At 35.3% G+C, this 13,252-nt stretch overlaps 1 protein-coding gene across 7 annotated transcripts in view; it reads left to right on the plus strand.

Moving 5' to 3' along the window:
- Positions 1 to 13,252, plus strand: part of PHKB (phosphorylase kinase regulatory subunit beta) — a 269,916-nt gene that overhangs the window by 246,840 nt on the left and 9,824 nt on the right. For all 7 annotated transcript variants that reach the window (XM_047078353.1, XM_047078347.1, XM_047078349.1 and 4 more), the window contains one exon: positions 9,592 to 9,726. In XM_047078353.1, coding sequence (XP_046934309.1) covers positions 9,592 to 9,726 — 135 coding nt within the window. The remainder of the gene's footprint in view (positions 1 to 9,591; positions 9,727 to 13,252) is intronic.

Below are 13,252 nucleotides of genomic sequence, written 5' to 3' on the forward strand. Positions count from 1 at the left end.
CAAATAAATTATAAAGACTTTGAGTCATACCCTGATTTGTTCGGTGTGTTTGCTCTAGTATTTTTAACTCCAACCTCTTGACTACATATAAGGATACAGAAATGAGTCTTTCATGTATGTTGTCTGTGTGTTGTCGGTAAATGAAAGGAAATGTGATTCTCTGTATCCATACAAGGTATTAAAAGTACTCTATTGTCCCAGACTCAGGCATTGCTCTGAAGCTGAGAAGCAAAGGTTATAACTCTTCCAAAGCACATTCTTTGTAATAAATGTTCTATTCAGGAAAGCCTCTTTAAGTGATAGTCATCCTGGCAGAGGTCTAAACAAAGCCTTGGAGTAAAAGTTAACGGTTTCCCAAGATTTTACTTCCAGTGCTGTGTTTTTCAGCCTTTAGTGCTTTTCCTTTACTGCTTATTCAGCATTTTAGGCTAATTTATTTTCTTCCAAAAACCCATTGGAATTTCCTTTCTTGAATTCAAATCTGACCTGAAGCTTCTTTCTCTTCATGGAAATGAAATATGTTTAATTTATTCTAAAACTAGTTTTCTTCCTGGTTTTGTTTTTGTTTTTGTTTGTTTTTGGGTTTTTTTGGTATCTGCTACTCTATATGTTTAGTGCCTTCCATGAGAAATAACATACTCTTTTTTCCTTAAACTGTGTCACCCAAAATAAAAATGTCAGGACAGCAGCATGTGACTTAGTATTTAATGATAGCAGAAAACCTCCTAATGAAGATTTGCCGTGAAACTTTAATTATTCATTGTCCTGAAACTCATCCTGGAATTAATTATGGCATTATATTTCCATTTTGAGTATTAATAGTGTCCCTGCCTAACTCATTAATGTGTATTTCCCTCTCACGTAGGACTCACAGGGTCAGCCCTAAATACTGGTACATTTTCAGTTGGAGAGAAGTCTTGTTTTTTCAAAAACGTGTAATTTATTTGAGAAATTTACTTCTGCTGAGGATTTGGACCACATCTTATCTTCCTGTATGTATCAGGTCTAGCTCAGAGGTCTAGCTCAATAAAATTTGAGCATTGTTTAATATATAGGTTATAAGCATTAGATTCAGATAGCAGATTCAGATGGGGATTTTAGGAAGTGATGGGGATTTTAGGAAAAATAAAAGATAGCATATCTCTGTGCTTATTAGATAAAGAAATAAAGGACTCTTTTACTTTTGATAAATACCCTTGATTTGTACAAGTTGTGTCCTTCAGGATATTACCAAGTTAAATAGGGCTTTGTTAAATGAAAATGCAGTCATACATGTAGAAGGTAGAAGGATATAGCACTTTTCACCATCATTTATTAGTTGAGTGGTACAGTTAATCACATCAGAGTATGGTATGAGTTGCCTTATAATGGTACCTCTCTAAACAGCATTCCCAATAAGGATCTAAGGGGATACCCATATAAATAACAAACATGTGGTTAGTGCACTCAGAAGTTCACTGTGAGAAACTATTTCCTCCTCTTCTTCCAACATAACCACAGAAATTATTTATTGAATGCCTATTATATACTACACAATATGCTAAAATACTCACATATATTATCTGATTAATCCATTCAACAAGTTTGAGGCAGGCACTAGTACCATTTTAAAATCAACAAACCGGGATTCAGAGCTTAGATAACCTGTCTTAGTCAAACCAGTATGTCAAAGTGAGATTTATACCCAGATCTGCCTGACTCCAAAGTTCTTGTTCTTTGATCTTAAGTACTTCGTGTATGCTTTCACTTATGTATACTGTTGCTGTTTTCTCAGGAAACAGGCGTTGATGTTTTTCTAAAACCTTATGGCCTTTATGGTGTCTTCCACATGATTTCCACTTATGACCCATTTTGTGTTCAAGTATTCATGTAGCAATTATGATGTACTTTGGCTCCGGATGGTATTTGTCTTTTGTTTATCACTCCTCTAATTTGGCATCAGTACAGTTTAGCATTGTACAATGCGAGGCACACCAAAAAGCCTGAATAGTTAGAAGTTAATATGAGAAATGAGATTTTGCCCCTTTATTCATCATGAGACCAAACAAATGGGGATGATTTGGAATTGATTTTAAATTAGCCCTTTGTACACTGTAAGAAATGCATTAAGATGCAATGAAAATTTAGCAAAGTAACTTGCCCAAGGTCACAAGACCATGAACCAGGAATTGAACCTAGAGTGAATGTCTCCAGTGTTCATGTTTCCCCATCCCCTATTCCAGCTTTCTTGTCTATAAAATAAGGAAGCTATCCCTGCTTTGGCTTCCTCAGTGGATTGTGGGGATTTTGGGTAAGCAATGTGAAAATGTTTTGCAAAGCTTCAACATTATTTCTGTGACATTGAGTAATTTGAGGTCTTCTATCATGTGGCTTTTGGAGAACAGGTGACTCTAGGGATATCTTTATACATGCCATAAATCCCAAGAAGAAGGAACCTCTCACATCCAAAACACATTCATATTCTCTCTGTCTCTGTCTCTCTCTCTCTCTCTCTCTCTCCCCCCCCCCCATATCTTCCAGTCCTAGGCTTGCAAAGACCCTCTGATCCCACAAGATACATTCACCCTCAAGGTATCCCTTTCTGCCATGGTTGTTTCTCCTTGAGAACCCAGTGCAAATGATCCCCAAGCATTTCACACAGAAACCTTAAGTCAAAATCCCTTTTGGATTCTCTGCTGCCATCTGACATGGTCTCACCCCTCCATCACTTGATCTTCCCTCATGAAATACTTGGCAAACACCTGTGCCCATAGTGCTCTTCTACCACATTGACAGAAAGGTCTTGGAACCTTGTTTGTATTCTAGGGATGTAGACAACATTAGAGCAGCACAGTTATCCTGTCTGTGGAGCTTTTGATAGTGTCCCTCTGAAAGATCTTTTTGTATCTTTTTAATATCTTTTTATTGCATTTTATCCTAATCAGTTTTACTCAGACCTCAGCTCCCTTAAGTGAATGGCTTCCTTGCGTGTTAGTTTACTACCATCAGCAAACACATGTTTCTTTACAAGAATTTACCTTGAATTAGTTCCTGGAAGGTTTTAGTTTGCTTAATGATGAGCAAATTATTTATTTATAGGGTCCTTGAATGTCAAGTTTCTTATAAATTGTTGAACTTGTTGCTCCTCTAAGTCACCCGTTTGTGTATTATCGTGATTGCAGCATGATTTTAAAAGAAAGGGGGTAGTGTTATAGAAAACATTCTTTGTTTTACTTCCTTAGTTAATTAAAGCGTTTCAGACTCATTCACATCAATGAATGTTTACTATTGTTTCTCTTATTGATTATGAATAAAGAGATTGATAGTTCAGTTAGCTTTTAACACCATATTCTTCCCAAGATGCCAACACTCACTAGGCTGAATGGACATAAGATATAAGGACATTTGTCTTAGTCACAGCACACATACCTGGAACTCCTCAGCCCTATGTATACTTTTATCTCTCTGTTTTAACCTTTCTCTCTGAGGTTTTGGGTTTTTTTTTTAATTTGTTTATTTACATCACCCACTGCCTCAGTTGCTTTAAACCAGTATTTCTTTTCTCTTTTTTCCAAGGTTAATCCTGCCAGTGCAATTTCTCAACATTACTGCGATAGGCACTCCTGTGAACAAAATTAACCTGCTCACAGGAACGGTATTCTAGTCTGATAATGATTTGATTTGCTGTCTCATTATTGATTTGTGCTCCAGCTTTCATGTTGAAGTAGATCAAGTTCCTGACAGGCCCATTACTGTAAAGACCTCCAGTCAACCGCTTTCTGCTCTAGGTCTGTCAGTCAGGCTTTAGTGGGAGATAACCCCTGAGGATATATGTTATCAAGCCTTTTTCATCTCTGCTTTTCATACTGCCAGGACATCCTCTGTAAGTAATTATGATTTAGGCATGTCTTGTCTTCTGATGCCCACAACTGAGTTTGTAGATCATACATGTGGTGCTTAGAGAAGGCCGTTGATGTCATAGGTACTAGACTGTAACATTGCTTGTGCAGTAAAGGAAAGAGGAGGTAATTAGAGCTCTGAGTTCATTAGCATGGCTTGATACTCATTCAATGGTCTTTGTTTTTGACATTTGATATGAGGTGAGGAAGTGAGATGATGGAGCTCCCCTACCTCTATTCTGATTATTTCAGGGGTAGAGTGAGTGAGTCATTGTTCTCCAGCTTCTATAGGAAGCTCAGTTTGCCTTATGAAATCATCACTCTCTCTGTATTAATATGAGTCAAGCAGAAAAGTCCCTTCCTGCAATTTTCCCATCTCCTCTTATATGGCTTAGTAAATGCTTGCAGAGAGTTATTTATTCACTTGTTTAACAGCAAACTTGGCAAACACTGAGTATCTTCAAATAGGCTTAAAATGATTATTTTTAAAATTGTTTCTGGCTATGAATTAGTTATATTCTTTATGGAATGTTTTCAAAAAATGTCAGCTGTCCTGGTTTACCAATGATGTCAGATTTCCATATACTTCATTGTATATTTCACTCCTTGATTGGGGCATGTTGGAAAGAAAAATACAAACATATACAATATGCTTACTAACCTCACAACAAGAGAGTTTTTAGAAGGATAAGGTTATCCCTAGGACTATATAGGAATACTATTCCACCTTTTCATAGTTTTCCAGCAGCGCTGAAGAATTCATTATTCTCAAATCAAACCTTGATACATATGAAGGTTGATCTGGTCAGTCGTGTGTATCTGCCACTTTCTCATTTGCTTATTGGCAAGTAAAGCATGTCCCTTGTTCTTTAGACAGACTGAATTTATACGGATGTGTCCAAGGACAACCTTCATTTTTTTGAACTTCCACATTTGCTTACTTGCTTGCTTGCTTGCTTTCCCCATCTTGCGTTAAGTGATTTTACATTGGAATTGTCACATCAGATTTGATGACTTTGTTAGTGGGAATGAGGGTAACAAGTGAGACATTCTCATGCAAAGGAATTGATGCCCTTTTGTATTAGTAGTTCTAAAAATGGATTAAATGTCTTTGAATTTTTGCACTGTGTTACTCACTTGGTAATTTACTTTCTCTGTCTCTGACTGCTGTATAGTAGTTTATGTCTAAGACTTTTGCTATGTTTTAGTCCTTTGAATAATTCCAAGCTAAAAAGATTAGTTTGGACAATATTTTTGAATGAATAAATGTATTTTAATAATCTGACAGATAAATTATATTCATTTGTGCTGGAATGAATGAAAGACAGTCACTTTGTTTCTTTGGTAACTGTTGAGTGCAATGTTTTCTATAATTTGCCTCACAGAACTGCTGAGATTTTGTAAACAGAAGGAAGAAGCCTGAGGGAAATTTTTATATCTCCAACTATCTTTGTTTCTGGTACTAAATATTTTAAAAGGTAAATGTGATAAGTAATGTTCAGTTTTAATAACTCAAGTTTTGGAGGACTTTAGAATGGTAGCATTTAAAAATTAAGTTACTTATTTTAGAAGAGGACACCTCCTTTTTTTGGTTTCATTTTTTTTAACAATTGTATTTATTTTTTATTTATTTATTTTTTTAATATGAAATTTATTGTCAAATTGGTTTCCATACAACACCCAGTGCTCATCCCAACAGGTGCCCTCCTCAATACGCATCACCTATCCCCCCCTCCCTTCCACCCCCCATCAACCCTCAGTTTGTTCTCAGTTTGTAAGAGTCTCTTATGTTTTGGCTCCCTCCCTCTCTCAACTTTTTCTTTTTCGTTTCCCTCCCCATAGTCTTCTGTTAAGTTTCTCAGGATCCACATAAGAGTGAAAACATATGGTATCTGTGTTTCTCTGTATGACTTATTTCACTTAGCATAACACTCTCCAGTTCCATCCACGTTGCTACAGAAGGCCAGATTTCATTCTTTCTCATTGCCACGTAGTATTCCATTGTGTATATAAACCACAATTTCTTTATCCATTCATCAGTTGATGGACATTTAGGCTCTTTCCAGAATTTGGCAATTGTTGAAAATGCTGCTATAAACACTGGGGTACAAGTGCCCCTATGCATCAGCACTCCTGTATCCCTTGGGTAAATTCCTAGCAGTGTTATTGCTGGGTCATAGGGTAGATCTAGTTTTAATGTTTTGAGGAACCACCACACTGTTTTCCAGAGCGGCTGCACCAGTTTGCATTCCCACCAACAGTGCAAGAGGGTTCCCGTTTCTCCACATCCTCGCCAGCACCTATAGTCTCCTGATTTGTTCATTTTAGCCACTCTGACTGGCGTGAGGTGGTATCTGAGTGTGATTTTGATTTGTATTTCCCTGATGAGGAACGACGTTGAACGTCTTTTCACGTGCCTGTTGGCCACTTCTTTAGAGAAGTGTCTGTTCATGTCTTCTGCCCATTTCTTCACTGGGTTATTTGTTTTTCAGGTGTGGAGTTTGGTGAGCTCTTTATAGATTTTGGATACTAGACCTTTGTCTGATATGTCATTTGCAAATATCTTTTCCCATTCCGTTGGTTGCTTTTAGTTTTGTTGATTGTTTCCTTTGGAGTGCAGAAGCTTTTTATCTTCATGAGGTCCCAGTAGTTCATTTTTGCTTTTACTTTCCTTGCCTTTGGGGATGTGTCAAGTAAGAAATTGCTGCGGCTGAGGTCAGAGAGGTTTTTTCCTGCTTTCTCCTCTAGGGTTTTGATGGTTTCCTGTCTCACATTCAGGAGAAGAGGATACCTCCTGAAGTTAAGTGGATATGGCTCTTGCTTAAGTAATTCTAAGACTTGAATTTAAAAGTTTTATTACCTTTCTCCAACCTGAGCCTCTCAGGAGTCAGATAAAAAGAGTTTGCTAACATTTTTTATGACTCTAATTTCAAAAGGTTTTTAACATACATTATCTCATTTTTTCCTCAAAATAATTCCATAAAATTAGCTGAACAAGTAATAATAATGTTCCCATTTGAAAAATAATTTGTTAGTGGGGCACAGTTGGTAAGTGACAGAACTGGTATTTAATCCTGTCTTTATTGTTTTTGCTTTTCATTATAAAAATTTTTAAATGTTTAATAATAGAATAATTTGGTATAGTCCCATATGCCCTTTATTTAAAATGGACATAGGCAGTTGTTAGCAATTTACATTTGCTGTATTTACTTCATCTTTTTTGGGGGAGGCGGGGGCTGTAGTTTATAAAGCAAATCCCAGACATTTTTGTTTTTACTCCTTAATATTTTAATAAGCATATGTCTCTTAAAAAGAACATTTTCTCAGTAATCACAATACCATTATCACACCTAACAAAATTAGCAGTAATTCCTTAATATCACCTAATATCCAGTTCTTATTCAGATTTCTCTAATTGTCCCCATAATAACTTCAAAAAAAAAAAAATCAGGATCCCAAACAAGGCACACACATGGCATTAGTTGTCTCTTAAATCACTTTTAATCTAGAACAAGATGTCCAAACCCCACTTTCTTTTCATGCCATTGACTAAAAGTCAGGTCTTTAGATTTTTAATTTGATTTTCTTTCTTTTATACTAAGTTGCCTCAAATGTAAATGTTAAATAAACAAAATGATACAGGATAATTATAACCTATAAAATTAAAAACATAATTTTTTTATTTAAAGAGAGGTCCATGGAGCAGTTATTATCACTGAAATGTTGCTTTAATGGGTAATTTCATAAACAACTTTAACATCAAAGCATCCAAAGTAACTATATCCTTGTGGCTTTTATCCTGATATAACATTTTTACTAATACAGTTCATAATAATGAACAATCGAAGACATTCTAGTCTTTCGCAATAACATAGCTTTAGTCCAGCTTTTCTTTTCAACTGATTAGAGAAATATAAATCATACATCTTAATTCTGTCACACATTCTGTTGTTTTGTTTATTGTTTGCAAATGCTTTGTCATCTTTATTGTTCTTACCAATGAGCAACTACTAAATATTTATTATGTACTCTCAATAGTAATAGTAATAATAATACCTATTTTAAATTATTATGTTCCATCCTTGTGTATCTCTTATGCATCTCAGTGGTCTTCAACACATACTATGCAATTAACTGGTAGTCTAGTTAAATTCCTAACTTCCAAAAATGGCACCAACAAAGAATATGGGAGAGGGTAGAGAAAAGAGCTGAGAGTTGCTTCAGCAGAAGGCAGTGAGATTGGAGCAGTCACAGAGCAGGGATCCTTGTGGCCTGTGGCCTGGCCCAGCAGGCAGGGATATATGCCTGGCTGATATCACCTGGACTCAACTGGGAGGGCTTCACATTTTTCCTGTTTTTTCCTTCTGAGAGACATTAAAGGTATCCCATGAGGATGCATCACTGTTGTTTTGCAAAGCAGCCTTGGCAGAAAGAAGGACTTTAATCTTTTGATTATTTCCACCCAACTTTTTCATCTCTGTACCTGCAATAGCCTTGTGGGTTGTCTTTCAGAGAAGTGTATCAGGGGAAAGATAATGACATATTTGAGTGCAATAAGTTAGCCACTTTAAATCTTTACTGCTGTAACTAGACGTTTCTCCCAGTGGGTTGGCTACACAGTCCCCCTTTGGGAGACAAAGTAGCATGGGCGAATGAAGGCACATTCTTTCTAGCTGCTGAGTTGCACTGTCTCTGTTTGTTATTAAGTGTTCGCCGAAGGATTTAAGGATAAAGCATAGGAATCTGCTGTGTAAAACTAATTCCCTAGCTCTTCCTAATGGTGTGTAGAGTTCTGGTTCCCTAAGGCACAGTATTATTCCATGATTTTCTTTGCTTTGCATAACTAGTTTATCTGAGTTCTTTTCTCACAATACAGTAAATGAAAGAAATGAGATGAAACTGTATAAGTACTTATTAAAAGCTTCTGGAATTAAAAAGTAAAATAACTTACATATAAAATAATTAAATATTAGACCTTGGAAAATACAAGGCACACAAATAGTACTCCATAAATGCTTGTCTAAGTAATTACATTAAAGCTTCTGCAATAAAAAAATATATATATATTTTATGAACAACATTTAAATATCTATTAAAGGATACATTCTTTAAGAATAGGTACATGAACAGCATTTAAATATCTATATTTAAATATCTATAAAGAAGACTTTCTGAAATGTATTTGTTAAATAAAGTGTGTTCTCTAATATATTAGTATGATTGAGTTATAACTAACTGCGTCCATGTATTTCAAAGTCAGGTTCTTCTCTGTGCCCTCCAATCACAAGGGATTGACTGCAAAATAAAGGAAATAGGTGAAAGTGTCCTTCCTGGGAAAGAAACATTTCTATAATAGCATATCTCAGCCCATTTCTTAAAATGAATTGTTTTTATCCTATTTGTTTTTTGCATAGATCTAGTATAATGAAAATAATAGTGTAGCAGCTATTGTATACCGTATGCTTTAAGTACTTACCTATTTTCATGTTTACTACCTAACCACATATGCAAGAGCAGGCCTCTTTTTTAGGAATCTGATCATGTCACATAATCTTGATGGAAGTAATTATATCAGCAGTTTAGAAAATTCAGATGGCCTTTTCTTCATTCCCCTTTGAATGGGTCAGCGCTGTTAACAGGAGCATTGCCATGAGAAGCATGAGATGATTTTATTTCAAGAGTTATTGATTCATGCTTCTCCTCTTTTGTTCAGGTGGATCATCCATGCTATGGAGTATGAACTACAGATCCGTGGTGGAGACAAGCCAGCCAGAGACTTGTATCAGCTGTCACCTAGTGAAGTTAAACAGCTTCTGTTGGATATTCTTCAGCCTCAACAGAATGGAGGGTAATGAGAACCTTTTATTACCCATAGAACATTCTGGATTTACAGTAACATCATACTTGGATATATACACAAAATTAATAAGATAGTAATAAGAAATAAAATGCAACAGAGTATCAGAGGTCACCTTACTAGGTAGGCAGTGTACATAGAGATGTTAATTAAAATGTCTATCTTCAGTTGTGATTTTCTGTTGATTTTTATTTTGTATTTTTTTCAGGTATAGTTTATCAGTGTTTCTTAATTATTATTATTTTGTGCAAACTGTAATGCTCCATACCACTTTGCTCAGTTCCCTTTCTGAACCTTTGTAGCACTCACCATCTCCTCCCAACATTTTGGCATGAAGATTTGCGTTTGGTAACATTATTTAAATAAGTTGCCTGGGACTCTGTCTCTCTAAATAGACTATAAACTTCTTCAAATGGGCTAAACCATTTGATAGACTTAACTTGTACTAAGCTTAGAATAAGAGCAAAACAAGTACTTATGCAATGTATTGAATTGAAGAACATTTTATTACAGAAAGAAGTTTAATATAATTATTTAGGCAAGCATTTATTAGCACTATTTGTGTGCCTGGTATTTTCTAAGGTGGTATAGTTATATGCCTAGAAAACAAGTCTTCCATAAAAGTAGATTTGAGCAAATGGAGAGACATCTTTGTTCTTAGAGAGGCACACTCAACATTAAAAAGATATCAGTTATAAATGTAATGCAATTCCAAAAAAAATTCCAACAAACTGTTTGTGGAGTTGGACTAGTTAATACTAAACTTCATATGGAGAAACAAACATGCAAGAATAACCAGAGGACTTGCCCTAACAGGGAAACCTACCATAGAGCCTCTGTGATAAAAACAGTGGGAAGCTGGCACATGAACGCATAAAGAGGCCAGCTGAACAGAATGGACAGTCCAGAAATAGACCTAAACACATATGGAAATTTAACAAGTGATAAAGGTGATGTCTCATATTACTAGGTCAAGGATGGACTTTTTAAATAAATAGTGATAAGACAACTGGATAGCCATTTAGGAAAAGATAAAATCAAATCCATACTTTATACTATACACAAGAATAAACTCTAAATAGATCTGATATCTGAATGTAAAAAATGAAACCATACCAGTGCTAAAAGAAGACATGGGTAAATTCTGCTTTAACCTCAATATGGGAAAGGCTTTCTAACTCTGGCTCAAATCTAGGGGCATTAAAAGATTAATAAGACTATATAAAAACTTAAAACATCATTATGCATGGTAGAAAATAGACAGTTTCAGAAGACAGCTGAGAAACTGGAACAAAACATAGACTATAAAGAGCTAATGTCCAAGAATTCTTAAAAACTGTGGGACAAAGAACCAATAACCCAAGAGATAAACAGGAAAAAAATACAATTAATCAATTCCTTTAAAACATAAAAAAAAAATGGACCTTAGATATTTGAAAAGATGTTTGAACTAAGTCATAATTGGAGAAATGTAAATTAAAACATCTATTGGATACCATTTCTCATCTATCAGACTGGCAAAAGTTAAACAGCATGACAGACATTTGCTGAGGCTGTAGGAAAAGAGACACTCTCATACATAGCTGGTGGGTACAGCCCTTCTGTATGGGAATTTGGCAACATCTAAAACAAGTCTACATGTATATTTACCCTTTGACTTTCAGGAATCTATTCGGAAAATGTGCTTCCAACCATATGAAAATACATATGTATGCAATATTATTCATTGCATCATTGTTTATAATTATAAATTTTGGAACACCCATTACCGAAATGCCCATACATGGGAGATTATTTGAATAAGCTGTGGCGCATGCACACAGTAGGGTATGAGGCAGCTGTGAAAACAAGGAGAGTTGTCTCTGAACTGATACGGAATCATTTCTAGGCTATATTGTTACATGAAAACAACAAAATGCAAAGATCATCTGTAGTATGCTACTCTTCATGTAAGAAAGAAGGAGATTATTTCCTCATTTGTACGGAAGAAATACAGAAAGGTTAAATCAGATACTAAGGAGATTGGTTACCTCCCTGGTTACCTTCAGGGAGTGGGTGTGAACAGGGTGGAAAGAAAGGACAGCTGGGTACAGGGTAATAGGGCTGAATGAGAGAGCAGTAATTCCCTGAATATGCCTTTTTTAAATAGCTCTGATTCTTAAACTTTAGTAATATTTTATATGCCTAAAATGTAAATAATTAAAATTAATCCAAATGTAAAAAAAATAAAACAATACAAATAGTAACAATGAACCTAACTGTATTACAAATGAATAATATTCCCACCCTGAAGGGAGGGGAGAAGAAAAGAATTAACCCAAGTACCTTTGGAAAACATTTCTAGATACTATAAAGCTAAAGGAAAAAAAAAAAAAAGAGCTATACACAAATACTGTACTTATTAGTTAATAAGGTTTTTTTTTCCTCACAGAGGTAGGGATTGGTAATTTTGAAATTGCTGTATATATTGTGTAAATATATTTTGGGTAATGAGAGCCGGATTTCTGTCAGAGAATGTAGTTAGAAATGAGTGAAGGGGAAGGATTAGAATATACCCTGTAGTGGTGGATTGAAATTGAAAATGTCAGTATGAATTCATGGTTTTCACACAGATGGACAGCTACAGAAATAAACGTGGCTATGTGTGTATATGTGAGTATACGTCCGTATCTTTTTTGGCTCTGTCCACTGAGAGGACCCAGAAGCAATGAAACTCCCACAACAGTGAGCAAACCTAGTGCCCAGATACTGATTTCCAAATAATATTTTTTAAGAGGAACCAACATTCCATGGAAAAAATGTTTGATTCCAGGGCTGGGTTAGGAAAAATACAGGATGAGCCTAGAGCATCTTATGGTACCAGAAGTAAGATAATGCTCCAAAAAATTATAGAAATGTGTTAGAAGGATACTGGAGACATACTGGAGGAGGCTCAATGGCCAAAGCTAGGATAATTTGAGCAAGAAAAGAAATAATAATAGTATTGAATAAGAACCCATAGGATAAATGTCCAAGAGTCCATGCTGATATAAATAGATAAATGGGATAGAAGGGATTCTTCTTGATAGTAGAATTCCAATTAATAAGTGTAGATGGAATGATGAAAATAGAAACTCATCATTAGACAAATACAATAGTAATAATTGTTGCAAGCAAGAACCATCAATGGATGCTCAAATTTAGTGGGTGGAAGTAGGATGAGAAATGAAAAATTTGTGTAATTTAAAAGTATTTCCACTCAAGATACTTTTTAATTACAAAAGAAAAATATTAACTTTATAATGAAGAAACCCAGTTGACTCTACCTTAGTCAAATGATCAAGGATAGCATCCCAGGAATAAGACACATCAGTATCATGTATTCCCTGACAATGATGTACTGAAAAGGCACAACTACTTCCAGGTATTCTTGCCAAAAATGCATAATCTAATTCTAATCATGAGAAAACATCAGATAAACCCAAAGTGAGGAATATTCAACAAAGTAACTGACATTTCTAAAATGTTAAATTCATGA

Source organism: Lynx rufus, unplaced genomic scaffold (assembly GCF_022079265.1).
Source record: "Lynx rufus isolate CCGP_SWC_20201006 ecotype Redwood Valley unplaced genomic scaffold, mLynRuf1.p SCAF_16, whole genome shotgun sequence".
NCBI classification, from domain to species: Eukaryota; Metazoa; Chordata; class Mammalia; order Carnivora; family Felidae; genus Lynx; species Lynx rufus.